General features: G+C 47.3%; 1 protein-coding gene across 1 annotated transcript; it reads left to right on the top strand.

Moving 5' to 3' along the window:
* Positions 1–136: 136 nt before the first annotated feature.
* Positions 137–4,102, top strand: LOC142453053 (HLA class II histocompatibility antigen, DM alpha chain). The gene is made up of 5 exons (XM_075554180.1): positions 137–326; positions 2,214–2,498; positions 2,956–3,237; positions 3,358–3,486; positions 3,856–4,102. Exons 1-5 carry the CDS (start codon positions 239–241, stop codon positions 3,858–3,860), a joined length of 789 nt encoding a protein of 262 aa, XP_075410295.1. The 5' UTR covers positions 137–238; the 3' UTR covers positions 3,861–4,102.
* Positions 4,103–21,731: the final 17,629 nt, after the last annotated feature.

Raw genomic sequence — 21,731 nt, 5'->3', positions numbered from 1 at the left:
AACACACCCTGGCCTGGTACGAGAGCCAAGTCTTAGGGAGGTTGCTGTCAGCAGGTGTTTCCCCAGAAACTGATGATGTCCAACTGTATTTGCCTGTGATTGGTTTAATCAAAAGGAGAAGGGCAGCTATTGGAAGTGAGCTGACCCAGTGTGCACTGAGCCTACCATCGGGGGAGGGAGTTTCAGGGCGGAGGTCTGCTGGGCTGGTAGCTCCAAACCCACCTGGTGGTAAAAAGATATGGATCATGACCAGAATCGGGTAGCTGCGCCGCTCCGGCTGCTGCACCTCCTGTGGCTGCTGCCCAACGCCTGGGCCATCCCTGATGGTATGACAAGATCTTTCCTTTGACTTCAGTGCTGATGGGGTTAGACTAGAGCCCAGGGAGCCAGTCCCATGGGGGCAGTTGTACCCTGTCCCAGAGGGTCTCTGCGATGGCAGTGAGTTTGGTTTCAGTGTTTATATCAAGCAGTTTGGGATATTGATGATGGAAATCGCTGCATAAAATTGCAGATGTAATTGATGTCACATTAAAAATGGTGAAATGACACATTTTATTTTATATATGTTTTGCAATGGAATTGTTTACAATACCAAAAAAGGGGGGGGGGAGAAAATGATAAGCAAAGATTTTACGTCGCATGTCCCAGGTCACCCAGTTGGAAGGTGGTAGCGTAACACTTGAACAAAGGCACTGTTATTGCCACGAGTCTACTTGGGGTCTGCCTCCGCACTCTGCTGTCAGTTCCCTCCGTGAGGCGTCTGAACTTTATTGCTCGGCATTTCTTTCTCTGTAAAGGAATGGAAGAATAATTTCAAAGCTCCATCATACTTCAAATGTCTATTATTCTGAGTAATGGGAAGAGGCAGTCTGCTGGTTGGGCAGATTCATGCAGGAGCTTCAAATAAGAAGGATTATTTCCTCTAGCTGGGGAGCCACTTCCCCTAATCCTCAGGGCTTGAGATTCGGGAAGACATTTTCAGTGAGATTTGCTGCCAGTGGGAACAGCTCAAGAGGACTGGAAACTAGTGTTTCAGTGTGCTGTGGTGCCTGGAAGCACCTCTGGTCACATTGCCTGGGAAGTATTGGACAGTTACCCACAAGGTTGGCCGTTCAAACCCACCAACCACTGTGGGAGAAAGATGTAGTTATCTGCTACGGTAAAGATTTATATCCGCAGAAACCCTATAACCAACTTCAGGATGGACTTGATAGCAGTGGAGAATTGGTGTCACTTATGACTCGATAGCAGTGTGTGTGTGTGGGCTGTGTGTCACCAATGGCTTGGGGATGCCACGACTGGACCTTCCTCTGCCCTTCTAAGATTAGCGAATCTTCCCAGAGGCTTCATAAGCCCACAGGGTGGCTTTATGTGAAGTGGACACAGGGACCCTTCGTGAGGAGGGTAATGGTTCCGCGGCAGAATCCCCGCCTCATGCAGGAGATCCAGTCCTCAAGCGTAGTCACCGTGCCCATCTGTCACTGATGCCTTGGGTGTGGCTGTAATGCTGAACACTTCAGCAGAGCGTCCAGCCTGAGACTGGCCTGGCGCTGGGCTTTTGACAATCAGCCAATGAGGACCCTGTGGATGGCAGCCGCTCACTCACTGCCAGCGAGTCAATTCGGACTCAGAGCAACCCCCTGGGGGTTTCTGAGACTGCAACTGTGGACGGGAGTAGAAAGGCCAGTGTTTCCCCTGAAGAGCTGCTGGTGGTTTCGAACTGCCCACCATGAGGATCGTAGCCCAATGCGTAACCACAACAGCACTGGGGCTCCCAGTGCAGGTGTTGGGGCCGAGTCCCTGGAAGTTAATGATGACATTGTACTGGGGGAGGATGCAGCCCTGTGCCAGCACGCATGGCATGGTGAGCAGAGCGCAGGCTAGAGATCAGCCTCCACCTGCTTCCTCCACTCACCGCGACCAAACCACACAGCCAGCACGATGGCTCTGCCTCTGTTGCCTTAGTCGAAGAATTGGCTTTTTTTTTTTTTTAATGGGCAGGGGAAGTTGAGGAGATCCTGTACGCTCTTCTCCTAATATCCTCTTGCTTCCCCTCAGGAGGAGGATTCTAAATAACAAACGCAGGAGGGATTTACCCACCCAGCTCTGCCTCCGTTGTTCCTGGGGCAGATCTTTTTTGTCTTCGAAGCTCGAACACAGGGATGCGGTTCCCACTTCCATGAGCCATCCCTCCTCCCCCATCTTCTCTGCAGCTCCGACTCCAGTGTGGCGCAACGACCTGCAAAACCACACCTTCCTGCACACGGTGTACTGCCAGGATGGCAGCCCCGGCCTGGGCCTCTCGGAGGCCTACGACGGAGACCAGCTTTTCTCCTACGACTTCGAACACAACACCCGCGTGCCTCGCTTACCCGAGTTTGCCGACTGGGCGAAGGATCAGACCGATGTGCCCACCATTTCTTTTGATGCAGACCTATGCCAGGAATTCATACAGCACATCGGCCCAAAACTTGAGGGGACAATCCCAGTGGCCAGAGGTTAGGCCAATGGTGGGGGTGGTGGGTATGTAGACCTTCATACACATCCCCATTGTTAGGTTTCCTGGGGTCCCGCACTTCTGCCAGTCATGGTCTGCACCCCGTGCTTTGGGTTGTAGGGTGCTTAGCACAGAGTAGGCATTGCAAACCATTTATCGGGCTTGATGAATTTAAGAGGGACCACGTAGTGCCTGCTCATTGACAAGATTGGCACGGAAGTTACTGTGCTCAGCAAGGTGGGAGGGGGAGAAGTCACCGATGGCGAGCCTGCACTTTCAGGGAAGGTAGTGGGAGACTGGGTGCTAAGGTGGGGGCTTAGGCACGGAGGGTGGCGGTGTTCAGAGCACCCCAGATCTGCCTTTGCCTTTCAGACCAGCATTCATTCAAGCCCCCGAGGCACCCCAACCCCCACAGAACCAAAGATACCTTCTTTCTCTCCCGGCTCCACCCCCACCAGGGTTTCCTGTCGCTGAAGTGTTCACGCTGAGGCCCCTGGAGTATGGCCAACCCAACACGCTGGTCTGCTTTGTCAGTAACCTCTTCCCGCCCTTGCTGTCCGTGAGCTGGCAGCATCATACGATCTCCGTGGAAGGAGCCACTGGACCCACTTTTGTCTCCGCGATGGATGGACTCAGTTTCCAGGCCTTTTCTTACTTAAACGTCACCCCGGAACCCTCTGACCTTTACTCCTGCATTGTGACTCAGGAGATCGACGGCTACACCGCAATTGCCTTTTGGGGTGAGCCCATCGTCCCTGGGAGGGCTCTTTCTCTAACTGCAAATTCGTGGGGCCGGGGCTGGGGTGGGGATGCGCGCCAGCGAGGTCTCCCAGCTAACTTACTCCCCGCTTCCTTTCCAGTGCCCCAAAATGCTCTTCCCTCAGATCTTCTGGAGAATGTGCTGTGTGCTGTGGCCTTTGGCCTGGGCTTACTGGGTATAATTGTGGGCACCGTCCTTCTCATCTACTTCCGGAAGCCGTGCTCGGGCGGTATGCCAGGTGGGGGGGGGTGAGGGTGGGGGCCAGACGCAGTGCTTGAATGGTCGGAGGACTAGGGTTCTGCTGCGGCATGGGGAGGGCCGACAGCGCCCCTCGGGCCGGAGGCTGTGGATCCTACATCAGGCGTTGTGGGACAGCCCTTCCTCCGATGGGGCCTTGGTTTATAGGCACACTGCATAGGCAGGTCACAGGGGTGGCAGGGAGTAGGATCTTGGAGGGAGGGAGGAGCGGGGTGGGCAGCTGTAGCAAGGGGCCTTGCAGATGACTCCAGAACAGAAGGAGACAGACTTCCATAGGGTGGGGCTGCCTGCTCCCCACCCCGACCCCCATGACTCTCCTCCTTCCCTCTTTTCTCCTCAGATTGATTCTTCCTGACAGAGCCTGACTGCTAACAACTTGGATCATCCAAGCAGGGGAAGCTCAGGTTCCCTGGACCCCTCTTTCCCAGAGCAGAAGTTTCCGGCACGCCCCTGGGGAGGAGGAGCAGGGTGGGAAGATTTCTAAGCTGGGAAACTCTGCTGATCCCGCGTCCAGGGAGAGGAGCCCAGAGCGGCCCATCGATCAGGACCACATTCCTTCCTTCACCGCAATAAATCCCCTTTCTGAATCCCAGTGTGGCTTCTTTTTTAGCTCGTGTTGTTTTTGGGTAGTTCAACAGAAAGGAGCTGTCCTTTCAACTTCAACCTGCTGGAACTGGAACCTAAGTCCTCCTTCTGAGGGGAGCCCATGGAGAGAGCCCTTCATTCAGCAGAGGAGCGCCTGCTGCATGGCATCATCATGACCAGATGGCTTTTACTCCTAGTCGTTGTGAATATATATATATATATATATATATATATATATATATATATATATATATATATATATATATATATATGGTTTGGGTCCTAATAATCTCACAACATGATTGCCACACACCCCCTTTCTCCCACTTTACTAAAGCTATTTGTGACTATGTTTTGACTAGCACAAGCTTGCCTTGCCTTGAGCAAAGTATTTCACCATGTTCAGCTTTCACCATAGCTGGGAAATCGGAGCCTCGTCGCTCAGTCATGTCACGCCTGCTAAAACAGTACAACCAAGCTCCGGGAGTGCAGCCGGAGGATCTGGATGGCCGGAGTTCAGCAAATGCTAGCATGAACAACGTTTGTAAGGGAAACGAGAACCGTCTTGCTAGGTGCTGAGACTGTGAGTGGCTTATGATCTGTGAATGAGAGAAAGTCCAATGTAGTTGGGACAAAATAATTAACATATGAAATATGACCGTATATCCTTGCGAAGAGAATCTGGGTCGAGTTTGATAAAGATCAATTGGGGCGAGAGGTTTCGGGGCAGGTTCATGGAAGAGGGTGCCCTGGGGTTAGACCTACGGACCTGGTTAGAACCAGAAGAGGCTGAGCGAAGGAAGCTTCCGATGACAGAACAAGCCTGGGCAAATGACAGCAGATGCAGTACTGTCCAGGAAGAGCGAGGACAGCAGATGCATTGGTGACAGGCCTCCTGCTGGGAAAGCAGAACCTACTTGTGATTAGAAGGGAACCCCAGATCACAGGGCCTTGAGTGGCTCAGTGTTTCAATGATGAGAACGTGGACTGCTCGATTGGAAAGCATGCTGTCTAAGCCTGCACTTTCACTGAGGAGGAATGTGAGACCCAAGGAGCGGAAGCGGTTTGTTTACCAGGACTGAGACCTCACCCCAGGCACAAACACAAACTCAAGATGGATTAGAGACTTAGCTGTAACCAACCTCAGAGCTGTGAGGGTCATCAATGAGAATAGAAAGAAGCTGGAACCAACCTATGTGACCATGAGTAGAACAGACACAGAAAGGGTGGCACAGATGCGTACACACAATGGGATACCACGCCTCCCTGAAAAACAGTGATGAAACCATGAAACACCTCATGACACGGACGGACCTGGAAATAATTCTGCTGAATGAAGTCCGTCAATCACAAAAGGCCAACTACTGCATGAGTCCACCTCTACAAGGATAGACATCAAGGTAAACATCAAGGCAGGCTCTGTTCTCAGGTCCTGTAATCTTTTCTGTTGTCCTTTCATCTTCTAATCCAATCTCCCAAGCAACAAGGTAGAGAGCCTGTCTAGCGCTCATGAACCACATTTCACTCCCATCATATGAACATCCCCTCAGCTGGGCTCAGTTTCCCGAGATGGGAGGAGAGGGAGGAGGGTCATCCCAAATCAATGGACACTCCCACAAGATAAGTGAAAAGTCCTGGGAATCCAGGTCAAGATGGGCGGGGTGAGTGGGAGGCAGGGGAGCACATATGTCTCCGAGAAGCGCTTCTGTTGGTGGGTAAACAGTGTTTTACCCACCCAAAAGCAGTGTCATTAGATAAATTAATGACACCATCAAAACTTTTTTTAAGGAAGCAACTTGTTTAATGTCATACAACAAAGGCGCCCTGAGGGCACAGCGGTGATGTGTTGGGTTGCTAAAGTCATACGACATAGTAAAGGCAGCTTTTAAGATTTGACTCTCAGCATGTTTTTTTAAAAAGTTTTATTGGCATGTAATCCACATAGCATACAATCAATAGTTCAATCATATCAAGAAGAATTGTACTACCACAATCAATTTGAGAACATTTTCTTTCATTTTTTTCATGGTTAAATTGCCTTTAAAATGAGTGTGTAATCACAGTCAGTCAATCAGTTCTAGTGGTCCCTCCCTGCATCCCACATTCATTGTTTACTCCCCAAATCCCCTCACGGTCCCTGTCTTCCAACCTCCACCCACACATGCCCTATAAACGCGTACATCAGCTATTATCTCTATGCATCCACTCCTTCTGTGCTTCCAAACTGGAAAACGACAATAAAAAACAAAAATGAAGTAAAGTGCTAAGGATAAAATAATAATAATATAAAGATAAAAATAAAAATGATTAAGAAAGAAAAGACCAATACCACTATTTTTAAAGCCAGGGATGAAATTTGTCATGGACCAAGCAAGAGATACTTGCACCTAGAACAAATTCAGGTTGGGTCAAAAGGGAGGTCAATTGATTGAGAATCAAGGTCTAGCTAGCAGAACCAAGATTACAATGATCTCTGTTTGATAGTAAGGCTATTGGAGACCCTTACCTGTGGCTAGAGGGGATCTTCCAGGGGCTTAATCTGACCAGATACTCTGCAGTTGGGTTTGGGCCTCTCACTAGCTTCCACAGCTTTCTACAAATTGGGGGTTCATAATTTTAGCTCTGATGCTTTCCCCTTCACCATATTTGAATGTTTAAATCGTCATCTTTGGATGACACACAAGCTGGTGTGCTTCCTCCGGGTGGACTTAGTTGACGGCTCGCTTAGATGGCTGCTTGTTTGAATACAAGCCTTCACGACCCCAGACACTATTCCGAAAGTTAGTCACTCACAAAAGGCCAGACATTGTCTAAGGATAAACACCAAGATGAAGGCAGGCTTCTGCTCTTGGGTCATGCAATCTAACTTAATCTCCCAAAGAAACAAGCTAGAGAGCCTATCCAGCGCCCACACCCCACATATCACTCACACCTTTATATGTGCATCTTCAACACCACTTTGAAAGAGGAGATCTCACCTAAGCCGGGGTCAGTTTCTCAAGATAGGGGGAGAGGGAGAAGACCATTCAGTTACTGCTGTACAGCATTGGGCTAAGGTCACCCCAAATCAGACATGCCTACAAAAGTGATACGCGAAACTTACTGGAAAATCAAGTCAAGATGGAGGAAAGCAGGGACCCGTGTGTCTCAGAGAAGGCGATTTCACTTCCGTTGGTGGGTAAACTGGAAGGAACAACCTCCCTTCAGGAAAACCTGCTTAATGATATTTATATCGAACCCAAGGGGAGAATACACCCAGTCTTATGTTCCTAATTGGTTACTTTTGACCTAGTTTTGATCCAGCCCTTGAGTGACCCCAGCTGTGTGCTATAGACGGCTGTGACTTGAGACTGTTTTAGGAACGTATGTAGCATCCTTCATAGGCCACACCAGAAAGATTGTATGTGGAAACCCCACTAAGTGAACTGGGCTCAAACGCAAACTCACTTGTAGATTTAAAGAACTGACATGCTCCCTTGGACTTGAGCTGAAATGCCTTACTGTGAGAAGAGCAGATGACTGCTGTCCCAAGGTAATGGAATTGGTGGTCACTGGACTTTGGTTCGAATCTCTTGCTTTGAGGTGGCCTAGGACTCCATATACTTCCTGTGTCAATGTCATCTTTACTTTCTTAGGGCATGCATTCATGTGGTTCTACCTTTGTGAATGAGTATTACTGAAAGTTTTGCCGTATCACCAGTCCCCATTGTTTATGTAAACAGTATCCAGTAGCTTGCGAGTTTAATTTGTACAAGTCAACAACTCATGTATTGTGGCTTGAAAAGCCAGCCTATACTTATTTGTAGAATTTCATTTTTTTAAAAAAAAATCATTTTCCTGGGGGCTTGTACAATTCTTGTCACAATCCATACGTCCATGCATTGTGTCAAACACATGTGTACATTTGTTGCCATCATCATTCTCAAAAAAAATTTCTTTTCTTGACAGTATTTTAAATTCTATACCATTGACTAAGTGTATGACACTATGCTCTGATGATTGATAATGTTCTCTATGATAAAATTATACTAGTGTCTCTAAAATGAACCAGAGACATCTATAAGCCATAGTTAAATAAATGGAATTGGGGCTCACACTTAATTCTAGCCCCAGTCTAAGAAAAATTAGTTCTTATGACATGGCCCAATTTGATATTTGCCTTGAGAAGAGATCACTGATAATATAAGGGGTAAATAAAAGTATGGTGAAGAAACCATATGGGGACCAGCTATCAGGAAAAAAATATAGAATCTGAGTTCTGAAAGGCTTTCCTTAAAACAAATAGCAAACCAGATCCAAAACAGACCCAAAACCAGACCAAAAAACAAACAAATAGCCTAAATGAGGAGTCAACTAAGTCCACATGGAAGGAGCACACCATCCTGTGTGAACCAGAGTGTAACTAATGAAATCCATATTTGAAGGAGGGGTGATATCAGAGCTTACAGTCTGAACGCCCAGACTGCCGAAGGGAATCTCCAACAGCAGAAGCACACAATCAATTTACAGGGTCCCCACTTGGATCAGCCTCCAGGGAATCCCCTCCAACCATATTCTCGGCGTGTGAATAGCGATTAGGTTAAAACACGGCCCCTTATTTGTTCTTCCTTTGGACCCGGTCAAAAGTTGTTTCAGTTTGTAACATTTTTTTTTTCCTTTTTCTGAATTGAGGTTTTTCTCTGCTTCGTCAGTTGTTAGTTTGTTGTGTGTTCGTGTTTAGTATGATTTTCTGTATGAAAAATCCAGGAGAGGTAAGTCTATAGAAACAGTAACTGGATTAATAATTAGCTAAAGGCATGGCAGGGAGATTGGGGTTAATAGGGAGCTAATAACAATGAAGACAAGAAGAAAATGCTCTGAAATTGATTGTGGCAATGTTTGCACAAGTCTTCTTCACATAATTAAATGATCAAACTGTATCACATGTGAATTATATGCCAATACAACTATTTATTCTTATTATTTTTTAACAACTATTGTTAAAAGGTCTTTTGATTAGACCCCGACATAAAACAAAGAAGAGAGACTCTCTCACCAACGCCAAAATAATTCCAGTATGTCCCCTTTCATGCCACCACTTCGCCCCCAGCCCCTGCCAGCCATGAAGGAAAATGAGAAATAAAGCACATGTAAAGCAATTCATCAGAGCACCATGGGTTAAGCATTGGACTATTGGACTGCCCACCGCAGGTTGGTGGTGCAAGCCCACCAGCTGTTCCTCGTTGGAGACTCTACGTCCACAAAGACTCCCAGCTTTCGAAACCCCAGGGTGTAGTTCCACTTAGCCCCATGGGGTCTCTATGAATTGGAATCAGTCAGCTGGCACGAGGCGTGGTTTGGAACCCTGGTGGCGTAGTGGTTATGCACTGGGCGGTGAGCCACATTGGTTGCCAATTCCAAACTGCCAGCAGAACCTCACACCCCCCCTCCCCCCAGTAATAGTCATGGGTCACCATGAGTCAGCATTGACTCGATGGCCGTGGATTTAGTTTGGAGGCATGGTTTGGTGTTTTCATCATGCTCTACCTGCTACCCTGTCTGTCCAGGACAGCACAGTCACAGAGCACCTTGGACGGGTCGTTCAGGCCAGAGAACACTGATTGCCACGGGCCGCCAGTCAAATCTTAAGGCTGCTTTTACTGTGTTGTGTGACCCTAAAAGGGTCACTTCCGCTCTTGGTTCTCACACTCCTCCTCGGTGAAAGCACAGGCTTAGACTTTCCCATCAAGCAGTCCACGTGATCATCATTTAATCCCTTCTGGTCACAAGTAGGGTCCGCTTTCCCAGCAGGGAGCCTGTCACCAATGCATCTGCTGTCCTCGCTCTTCCTGGACAGTACTGCATCTGCTGTCACTTGCCCAGGCTTGTCCTGTCATCGGAAGCTTCCTTCGCTCAGCCTCTTCTGGTTCTAACCAAGTCCGTAGGTCTAACCCCAGGGCACCCTCTTCCATGAACCTGCCCCGAAACCTCTAACCCGGTGGTTCTCCACCGTCCTCATGCCACGACCCTTTCATACACTTCCTCATGTTGTGGTGACCCCCCAACCATAAAATTATTTTCTCTGCTACTTCATCACTGTAATTTTTCTACTGTTATGAACCATCATGTAAATATCTGATATGCAGGATATGTTTTCATTGTTACCAATTGAACATAATGAAAGCATAGTGATTAATCACAAAACAATATGCAATTATATTTTGTGAAATATTGATGTGCTTTCCGATGGTCTTAAGTGACCCCTGGGAAGGGTCATTTGACCCCAAAGGGGTCACAACCCACAGGTTGAGAACTGCTGCTCTCACCCTAATTGATCTTTATCAAACTCAATCCAGATTCTACTCACAAGGATATGCTGTCATATTTCATATGTTAATTATTTCGTCCTAACTACTCCGGACTTTCTCTCATTCACACATCATAAACCACTCCCAGTCTCACCACGTCTCACCATCTAACAAGCTGCTTCTCGTTTCCCTTACTGGTCACAATCTGATGAGTGTGAAATTATTTTAATTTGTCTTTCTCTGGTGAAACGGGGTATATGTTCATCGGTTTCTCCCTTTGTGAATTGACTGATCCATGTCGTTTGGCTATTTAAAAATGGCATTGTCTGGTTTTTCTGGTGAATCTGTGGGGCTTTCTCTACGCATGTTGGCATGGCTACTGCAGATACCTCTTCCACTCTCCTGCCCATCAGTTAAATGTGTATGCACATCTTTCCTTCAATACGATTATTTAATTTGCCCAGTCAAAACCCTTCTGGCTTGTGCTTTTTGATGATCTTTAAAATATATATATATTTATTAATTTGCTTTTTGATGATCTTAAGGAAACTTCCAAGCCCAGGACTCTCAAACCATAAGTTTTGTTGCAGCATGCAGTAGGAGGGTGGAGCTTCCTTCTCTCAATGAGATGTGAAATGCGTGTTGACCAACTTCAGTGCATAAAGCTTTCAAAAGGAAGTTATCGACGAATAGCCAAATGTCTAACAAATTTTATTTAGCTAGTTACCCACTAATCGACAAGCATATATTTTATGCCTTTATATTATATGTAGTTATATAATACATAATATATCCATTATATTCATACATATAAACAATCAGATTTATGTATTTTATGTACTATATTAATGTAGATACATTTCTGTACCGGCTCCTACCTTTCATAAAATAATTTTATTCTTATTCCCCTTAGGTTTTGAAGAGCTGAGATCATTTGAGGAGAATGTGTCTTTCCCAAACAGGTTTTGAGAGCTTACTCACAATTTGAAAAAACAAAAAGGACTGTTATATAATTCCTTTCCTGATGAATCATTTTGGATCAGGAAAAAAGCATTGCTTTCTCTGTACTTGGCCATATATATAGTCTCCCATTATGCTTTCTTCTGTTGGTGTTATTTCTTCCCCTTCAAGTTCAGGTCTTTACTGATGTGGGGTGCTTGCACACAGCCTCTCTCTGACCAGTAAGCCTGACCTCTTTCATTCTCTCCCGTTGTATCCAGGGTCTTCTAATGTGTTCTTTGTGGAGCAGTTGCTAGTGGCAGTCAGGCAGTATCTGGCTCATCCGGTCTCAGGTTTGCAGAGGCTGATTTTATGTGGTTCCTTAGACTTTTGAACTAATTGCTTCCATGTGTCCTTTTATTCCCATTACTCGTCTTTCCTCTAGATGTGGAGAGACCCACAGTTGGATCTTTGAGGGCTGCTTACCGGCGTTTAAGATTCCAGTCACTACTTATCAAAGTAGGACGCAGAACATTGTTTTGTGGATTATGTTATGCCAATTGACCTTGAGACGATGGTCCTAATCCGCCACCTGCAGTGACCCCCTCGCTCAAGGTGTTTGGTTATGCCTAAGATGGTCTCATAACTTGTTTCCGGTTTGCTCTTCCACATGCACGGATGTGGCGACAGCTCAGGTTAAGTAGACACCTACAAATAGCTGCTGTCAAATCTCCACAGGGTTGTGGGTCTTCTCCCACTCTCCTGCTCAGCCTGAGCCTCGTCCAAGCGTCTCCTCAGAGACCACTATTGTAGGATTAGGTATAGAACAGTATCGGCCTCTATTGCCTTTAACACTTGCCAATTTCCTAAGGTCTTCCCCTGATCCTATCACTTTTTCCTGGCCCCCCTCTTTCAGTTCTCTACACTTAATTTTTGTACCGTTATAAAGTATACTTTTATTTTTATTTTTTTTCTTGTTAACCTTTTATTTTTTAAAATTTTAAACATTTTATTAGGGGCTCATACAACTCTTATCACAGTACTTTTATTTTTTAATAAATCTCACTTTTGCGCTAATATCTAGATAAATTAGTTTTATTGTACTATAAAGCACATTCTAATCAATCGCTAGGAGACCGGGATTTAGAGCGAGTAACCCTGAGTTTAATTCATGGTTCTATTATGGACACTCATGTAGCACCTTGTATTCATTTCCGAGGTCCGTGTAATGAAGTACTACAAACGGATGACCTGTAACAGCAGAAATGTATTGTTTCAAAACTCTGGAGGCTCAAAACTCACCATCGCCGAGTTGATTCTGACTCATCACGGCCCTAACGGGCAGGGTGGAATGGGCCCCGTGCGTTTCTCAGACTAATGATTTACAGGAGCAGAAACCTCAATGTTCTCGTGCAGGGTGACTGTGCTTTCGAACACCTGGCCCTGGGGTCCATGATGCAGTGAGTTACCTCTGTGCCACCGGGGCTCCAGATCGTGGGGACGGCACGGCTGTGCTCCTCTGAAGAATCTGGGGACGGAAGCTGTCCTTGCTCTCTCCCAACTTCTGTTGGTTTTCCGTAATCCTTGTCGTGTGGGAAAATAATGTGGTGGTGTCAAACCTCGTCATCGAACTTCATGGGGATGGAGGGAGGGCCATCAAGTGCCCGGAGCCTCCGCCATACCACCGGCAAGTCTCTTGCCCCAAGATACTCAGCTGTCTTACTCTGAGGTAAGCATGCTCACTGGAGTCACCTCCCTCCACTTGGTGCCAGTCTCCTGGTCCTGCTGCTGCTGTTTTTCTGCATCTGGACTCTGTCAGACTTGCCACTGCTCACTGCTACCCCCTGTCCCTTCCCGTTTTCCGTGTACGGTTCTGTCTCCTGGGTCTGTGAGGCTCTCAGGCCAGGGACCTTGGACTCAAAGAATGTGTTCTCTGATTGGCTCCACTCCCCTTGGTGGGTCACGACCTCTTAGGGACATAGTACCACTCACTCATTTGGTGGGAGTCACAAGGCCATTGCTGGAAGTTCTGTCTCAACTCATTCTCTACTGCCTCTATCTCACATAATCCCTTCCCAAATAATTCTGTTCCCAAATAAGGCCACTTTCACTGTGAGTTAGAACTTGAACATATGATTTTTTTCTTAATTAAAAAAAAAACACAATTCAACCCATTATATCCTCTCTGTCCATTTTCTCATGAGTAGGATGGAGAGAGTAACACTCTTCAAGAGTTGTGGCAGTTTTACAGTGATGGTGGAAAGTGATATGGGCTCACCTCCATCCACTGGGAATAGAAATTCCAGAAGATCAAGCAAATCTCTGCCGGGTGTATACCCTAAGGAACTAAGAGCCATAACACAGATGTATACACTTCCATGTCCATCGAAGTTGGAAACAGCTCAAACGCCCCTCAGTAGAAGAATAGATAAAGACACTTTGGTAGTTCTCTCATACATTCTCACTTCCAAAATGACAAAGCAAAGGCACAACAATGGATGTGCTAAGGAAGGCCACCGCCATGCTCAGCCGTATTCGCTGCGCCAACTGCGCCTGCTGCTTGCCCAAAGACAAGGCCACTAAGAAGTTCATAATAAAAAACCATGGAGGCTACGACGAGACACGACATCCCTCACTGACCCATAGCCCTACAGCGGACAACACTGGAGACACAGTGTGGGGATTGTGCCCAATATGACCCCACCACACCGAAGCGAAACACTAAGGGCGTGCAACAGAACAGCAAGGGGAGCAGAGCAAGGAAGTCCTGAGGGAGTACCAAAAATAGACTTTGGGGCCAGGATGTGGCACCCCATCAGACTGACTGGAAAACACTCCTAAAAGTCAACAAACATACCTGGAGCTGTTTATAGGCTTTTCTTTTTTGTCATTTGTTGTTGTTTTGTTTTCTTTTGTTGCTTTGTTTTGCTCTCTCTTGTATTTATGTGCATGTTATTATCTCTGCAGGCCTATCTAGATAAGATAGGTGGGATAAACAATCTGGAAGAGAAAACAATGGGGACAGGGGAAAGGGGGCGGTGGGGGAAAGAAAGTGGTGTTAGCAAACCCAAGGACAAGGGAACAACAAATGATCCAAAAATCAGTGGTGAGGAGGGTGTAAGAGACTAGGTAGAGCATGATCAAGGGCAGTGTAACCGAGAGGAATTTCTGAAATCCAAAAGAAGACTGAGCATGATAGTGGGACAAGAGGAAAATAAAAGGAAATAGAGGGAAGAACTAGGAGTCAAAGGACATTTATAGAGGCCTAAATATAGGCATGTACATACGTAATTATATTTATATATGATGATGGGGAAATAGATCTATGTGCACATATTTATAAGTTTAGTATTAAAGTAGCAGATGGACATTGGGCCTCCACTCAAGTACTCCCTCAATACAAGAACACTTTGTTTTATTAAACTGGCATTCCATGATACTAACCTTCCTGACATGATCTCACCTTCCCAATACTATCGTTGAAAACAAAGTGGGTGCATAAGCAAATATGGTGAAGAAAGCTGATGGTGCCTGGCTATCAAAAGATATAGTGTCTGGGGTCTTAAAGGCTTGAAGGTAAACAAGCGGCCATGTAGCTCAGAAGCAACAAAGCCCACATGGAATAAGCACACCAGCCTGTGTGACCATGAGGTGTTGATGGGATCAGGTAGCAGGCACCAAAGAACAAAGAAGCATATCATTGTGAATGAGGGGAAGTATGGAGTGGAAACCTAAAGCCCATCTGTAGGTGACTGGACATCCCCTTACACAAGGGTTGTGGGAAAAGACAAGCCAGTCAGGGTGCAGTGTAGCAATGATGAAACATACAACTTTCCCCCAGTTCTTTAATGCTTCCTCCCGCACCCCACTATCATGATCCCAATTCTACCATTCAAATCCAGCTAGACCAGAGGATGTACACTGGTACAGCTAGGAACTGGAAACACAGGGAATCCAAGACAGATGAGCCCTTCAGGACCAGTGGTGAAAGTGGGGATACCAGGAGGGTGGAGGGAAGGTGGGGTAGAAAGGGGAACCAATCACAAGGATCTACATATAACGCCCTGCCAGAGGGATGGACAACAGAAAAGTGGATGACGGGAGACGTCGGTCAGTGTAAGACATGACAAAATAATAATAATTTATAAATTATTATGGGTTCGTGAGGGAAGGGGGAGCGGGGAGGGAGGGGAAAATGAGGAGCTGATACCAAGGGCTCAAGAAGAGAGCAAATGTTCTGAGAAGGATGAGGGCAACAATGGACAAATGTGCTTGACACAATGGATGGATGGATTGTGATAAGAGTTGTACGAGCCCCCCAAAAATGATTTAAAAAGCAAACTGTGAGGCTGAAGCCGTCAGAGACATTTCTGAAGCACATGGCTCTGATGCATACGTGCCCCCCACGCTGCCCGTGAAGCTACATTATTGTGTGAGTTGTGCTGTTTATAGCAGGTTGGTCAGGAACCGGTCATGGAGAGCCCGGTGGGCCCAGAGACCCCCACCCCAATTTAGACCCGCAGGTGCTGCCTCAAAATGTCCTTCAAAGCTTACAGAAAGATTATAAGCTGAAGAAAAACAAGCCTGAAAGGAAATAAAGTGGAAATTGTTCTTTAGAATAATAAATAATAATCATAATAGAATAAACGATGAAACCAAAGAATATTTTTGTACATAAACACAACGGAATGCTACGCATCAGTGACAAAGAAAGATGAAATGAGAAACATCTCAGGACATGGAGCGACGTGGAAAACGCTATGCGGAGTGAAGTTAGTCAAACACCAAAGGATCGACATTGTATGAGCCCACTACTTCAAGGATAAAACGGAGATAAAGACTTACATACCAAAGGGAACAGACTTTGAAGGTTCCCGAAGGAGGGAGGGTAAAGGTGGGAAGATGAAACTGTGTATTCCATGCATTGCTATGCTCTAGACCGGCGGTTCTCAACCTGTGGTTCTCAACCCCTTTGGGGGGGGGGGGTGAATGACCCTTTCACAGGGGTCACCTAAGACCATCGGAAAACACATCAATATTTCACAATATATAGTTACAAACTGTTTCGTGATTAATCACTATGCTTAATTATGTTCATTTTTTAATAATGAAAGTACACCCTGCATATCAGATATGTAGATTTCAATTCCTAACAGTAGCAAAATTGCAATTATGAAGTAGCAACGCAAATAATTTTATGGTTGGGGGTCACCACAACATGAGAAACTGTATTAGAGGGTCACGGCATTAGGAAGGTTGAGAACCACGGATCTAGACCGTTGACGGGCACTGACATGGGTGACAGGGAGGCTGGTGGTCCCTAAGAGGGAGAAGAGCAGTCAGGGGAGATGGCTTAGAATGCAGTCGGTAGGATTGATGAGTGGTTGGAAGTGTTGATTGCAGTGTTGATGGTCTGAGATGGCAACATCCCCTCCCCCAAGTCATCTTTAAAAACTGCATCAAGAGGTAGAAGAAGAAAGGGTTGTGGTAGCAAGTTCGAACCTCCCCCCCACCAGATAGTTCAGAAATCCATTGACTACTCAAGTAAGTTGGCAGAATGGCAGAGTGGAGAATTACTTGTAGCAGCTTTAACCAAAGGGTCTGCTTCAAGAACAAGCCCCCTGCTTGCAGACAGAAAGGGATGGAGTGCAGTGTGAGTAGGTGGCCTGGGGAAGTCACATCATCTTGTCACGGGGCAGGCATGTGTAATTGCAGACCCATTAGAGGAAGTCACACATGTGGTCGCATGCTGTTGGGTTGAGGTTATCAACAAATGATGAACTGAGTAGCGCTGATGTTTCTCAAATGGAAGCTGGAGGTACAACCATCTGTCCAGAAGAGGGATGTGAGGATGTGGTTCCAGAGAATACCTGGAAGAAAGAGATTTATTCCTATGACCATACTTTTTTGAAAAGCCTGCGACTTCCTTAAACACGCAGTGTTGGTAATGTAACTGTGGCCTGCTTGGGCTTCGGTCCTCCCAGGTTCGTGCCAGACAGCTGACGCGACCGCTCATGGCATTGCCAAGCGGACCTCACTCTACACCAACTGTGAGAGACCACCTGTCTTCCTCTTCTCTGACATGAATCCAGCCATGGAGGCAAAGTTCACCCCAGATCTCGTTGATTGAGACAACTGCCCCATCCACACACCTGCTTGACTTTTCTCTTCTAAGGCCACTCTACTCCCGTCGATAGTCGAGTATAAGCCGAGTTTTTCAGCACTTAAAAAAAAATCATTTTACTGGGGGCTCGTACAACTCTTATCACAATCCATCCATCATTTGTACATTTGTTGCCATCACCATTCTCAAAACATTTTCTTACTACTTGAGCCCTTGGGATCAGCTCCTCATTTCCCCCCTCTCTCCCACCCCCCTTCCCTCACGAACCCTTGATAATTTATAAATTATTATTATTTTGTCATGTCTTACTGTCCAACGGCTCCCTTCACCCATTTTTCTGTTGTCCATCCCCCCAGGGAGGGGGTTATATGTAGATCCTTGTAATCAGTTCCCCCTCTCTAACCCACCTTCCCTTCACACTCCCGGTATCGCCACTCTCACCACTGGTCCTGAAGGGATCATCTGACCTGGATTCCCTGTGTTTCCAGTTCCTATCTGTACCAGTGTACATGCCCTGGTCTAGCTGGATTTGGAAGGTAAAATTGGGACATGATAGTGGGGGTGGAGGAAGCATTAAAGAACTAGGGGACAGTTGTATGTTTCATCGTTGCTACCCAGCACCCTGACTGGCTCGTCTCCTCCTCCCAACCCTTCTGTAAGGGGATGTCCAATTGCCCACAGATGGGCTTTGGGTCCCCACTCGGTCCTCCTCCTCATTCACAATGATGTGATTTTTTTGTTGTTCTTGGATGCCTGCTACCTGATCCCTTCGACACCTCGTGAGCGTACAGGCTGGTGTGCTTCTTCCATGTGGGCTTTGTTGCTTCTGAGCTAGATGGCCGCTAGTTTATCTTCAAGCTTTTAAGACCCCTTCAACACATTTTTTAATGCAGTTTTTCGTGGTAAAGTCAGGTGCCTCGGCTGATCTTCGGGTCGGCTTATACTCGAGTCATACGGTAATGGCTTACTGGCTTTAACACAGATGTTTCTCTTTCTGTGCGTTTGCTGAGGAGGCCGAGGCCGAGTCTGTATCGTTGTGGGGTCCTGGTTTACAACTGCCGGCACCAGCACCATGACAGGCTGTATAAAACCAACGTCTGGGGCAGGCTTAAGCTCTAGTTTCAGATTCCTGGACACTGAGGTAATTCTGTCAGAGAAGGCATCACCTGTCCCAGACTGACTAGTAGGGTGCAGCGACCACCCCCCCCCAATTGACCAGTCAAGAAAACACGAGCGAAACTGCTCACCAACCACCACTGGACAACGCTGACGCCAGAAGGTTTCTACAATAAATTTAAAGAACAGCAACACTGGACTGCCCTGGTCCCTGGCCCCATAAAAGCCCAGGGAACAAAGAACTCGGGGCTGATTCCCTTTTGGACACTGGGTCCCTGCTGTGCTGGGCAGCGGAGGGAGGGAAGCCCTAGCTCGAGCTAGCAAATAAACTTCTTTTGCCACTTTTGCATCTCAACAGGTCATAATTCTTCCGTGAGCCCAAGGTGAGCTCGCGTTCCCTTCCCCAAGCCAACATCGTCTACGTCTGGGTAGTCCATTGCTGGGTGCATAGGCACAAGGTTAGTTCACTGGCGGAGGAGAAAGACGAGCACCCGCTCTTTGGACCCTTCAGTTGGGGCTGTTGTGTGCTCTGAGTTCCCCTTCAGAGTGACCCTCAGGGACAGAGCAGAACTCCCCCTTGGGGTTCCTAGGCTGTAATCCTTGCAGGAGCGGCTCCCCAAGTCTGTTCGTCCTTGGAGCTGCTGGTTTGTTCAAACCGCCGGCCTCACGGTCAGTAACTGAGCGCTTCACCAGTGTGCCACAGGCTTCCATGGAGACTGCTGAGAGGGAAGAGCAGCGTGTGGGCAGCTGTCCGGGGGTGGGGTGGGGGGTGGGGTGTCCCATCATGGCTTTGGCCTTCAAACTACAGGCCTAACACCACCCATCGACAGGGACGGTAAAGCATTCTTTGAGGTGGGCTGGAGCCGTGTGTGTGTGTGTGTGTGTGTGTGTGTGTGTGAGACAAAGCAGGACCAGCGTGAGGAGGAGAAGGAAGAACACGCTTCACAGGACACAGGTCTCTGGGTTTTCTGTCGGACTTTATTCTCCAATTCTCTGGCAGCCTTCACATTAATAGAGAAGTGAAACCAACTACCATTTCCTGTTGCTGTGTGACAGAAAGTTTCACTTCTCCCTTGGCTGCTGGAGCAGAGACCTCGACAGGACCGCCGCCTCGTCAGCTCTCAGCTGCTGGCCAAAGGCTCCAGCATTGCAAGCAGCCATGCTGGTTCCCTGACAGGACTAGGCTTGGCAGGCACCGGAAAGACTGATGGGAGTCCAGGTTAGCCTCACTGCCCGCTGGGGGAGGGGAGAGAGGATGTGGGGCTGGGGAGGAACACAGAATTTCTACTTTCCTGAAAGTTGACAAAAGAGAAAGTGGAAATAAAAAATCTTACCATAGTGAATGAGGGGGCGGGGAGTGCAGAGTGGAGACCTAAAGCCCATCTGTAGGACACTGGACATCCCCCTTGCAGAGGGGTCTAGGGGAGGAGATGAGTCAGTCGAGATGCGATGTAGCAACGATGAAACATACAGCTTTCCTCTAGTTCCTAAATGCTCCCCCCCCCCCACGCCCCAACTATCATGATCCCAATTCTACCTTACAAATCTAGCTAGACCAGAGCATGTACACTGGTGCAGATAGGAACTGGAAACACAAGGAATCCAGGATGGATGAACTCTTCAGGACCAGTGGTGTGAGTGGCGATACTTGGAGGATGGAGGGAGGGTGGGATGGAAAGGGGGAACCCAATACAAGGATCTCCATGTGACCTCCTCCCTGGGGAACGGACAACAGAAAGTGGGTGAAGAGAGACATTGGACAGGGCAAGATATGACAAAATAATAATTTATAAATTATCAAGGGTTCATGAGGGAGGGGGGAGCGGGAAGGGAGGGGAAAAATGAGGACCTGATGCCAGGGGCTTAGGTGGAGAGCAATGTTTTGAGAATGATGAGGGCAATGAATGTGCAAATGTGCTTTACACAACTGATGTATGTATGGATTGTGATAAGAGTTGTATGAGCCCCTAATAAAACGATTAAAAAAAGAGAGAGAAAGTGGACGAAACAGTGAGTCTGAGAGCAAATGGGACACTGAGAACCAGAGAGCAAGGTCGCGGGGGCGTTGGATTGGGTTTGTGCTTCCTTCCTTGTCTTTCTCCCATCGGCTGGCACCACCAGCTCCCGTTACCAGGGTCTCACAGCCCAAGATGTAGCCAGTGAGTGGGTGGGCACAGATGTCGGGTCTTTGGAGAAAGAGGATTAATGCTCTCTGGGCCCGTTTTCGGGCCAGCAAAAGGAGGCCCACAGACAAGTCTGTGATGATTAAATAAGATGGTCTATTGAGGCCCCATCAGTAGAGTCCCTGGTCACCAAATAGAAGCTGAACAAATGCTTGACCTTCCACGTCACGTGGTGCAGCCACCCCCACTCCATCACATTTGCTGGTGCATTGGGGGGGGAGGTTACCGTGTGGTCATAAAGAAGATAGGCTCGATAGCAGGGGTGGCTGGGAAATACGGGCAGAGATTCCGTTGATTGCAACTAGAAAGGTAAAATAAACCGTTTGTTTCTGGTATTCACCTTTGCATTCCTTTTGGGTGCTTGCTTCCTCCCCCAGCCCCGTCCTTTTAAAAGTTCATAAATGGCACATTCTCTTGGAGGGCAGGAGCGGTGGGAAATGACACATAAGGGTGCTGTCAAGGGGCTCATTCGTAATCCTCTTGTGTTTAACTCATGATTAGATGCAGTCTTTGCAAGGTTTTTTTCATGACTCAAGTGAGAAGCAGCAGCCCTGAAACCTGGGAGGAGCAGAGGGAAGTCAATTTCAGAGTTTTCCATTTGGCGTGGGAAAAATAAAATGCCTCATCCATTAGAAATTTCAAAAGGGGCTAAAGAGAATTGATTTCCATTTAAAACCGATCTTTTCCAGGGCAAATAAAATAAGGAAGCTTCATCTTATTTTTGCAGTGGTTTCATAATGCCCCCCTGGGACAGAGGGGACTAAGGGGGGGAACCACATGGGGGAGTTTAGAGTTTGGGGGAGACAAGTGCGCAGTGGGCACTGGACCGTCCCCAGCTGCTAGCCCAAGTGTGTAAGAGGAGTTACCCTGTAGCCTGCCTCCGTGAGGGCGCGGAGCGTGGGAGGATGCTGTTTCCGGCCACAGAAAGCAGCTTCTGGTGGAGGAGGAAATGAAGTTTGACGAGCTAGGAGAGAGGAAGCAA

Source organism: Tenrec ecaudatus, chromosome 7 (genome assembly GCF_050624435.1).
Source record: "Tenrec ecaudatus isolate mTenEca1 chromosome 7, mTenEca1.hap1, whole genome shotgun sequence".
Taxonomy (NCBI): Eukaryota; Metazoa; Chordata; class Mammalia; order Afrosoricida; family Tenrecidae; genus Tenrec; species Tenrec ecaudatus.
Note: the sequence above shows the minus strand (reverse complement) of the source record. Positions and strands in the feature narration are given on the sequence as shown.

Bases quoted from the DNA above. Each gene is read 5' to 3' on its own strand.
- LOC142453053 (XM_075554180.1), top strand. From the start codon at position 239: ATGGATCATGACCAGAATCGGGTAGCTGCGCCGCTCCGGCTGCTGCAC. The intron at 327-2,213 runs GTATGACAAGAT...TCTTCTCTGCAG, and splicing joins CGCCTGGGCCATCCCTGATG to CTCCGACTCCAGTGTGGCGC. The intron at 2,499-2,955 runs GTTAGGCCAATG...CACCCCCACCAG, and splicing joins GACAATCCCAGTGGCCAGAG to GGTTTCCTGTCGCTGAAGTG.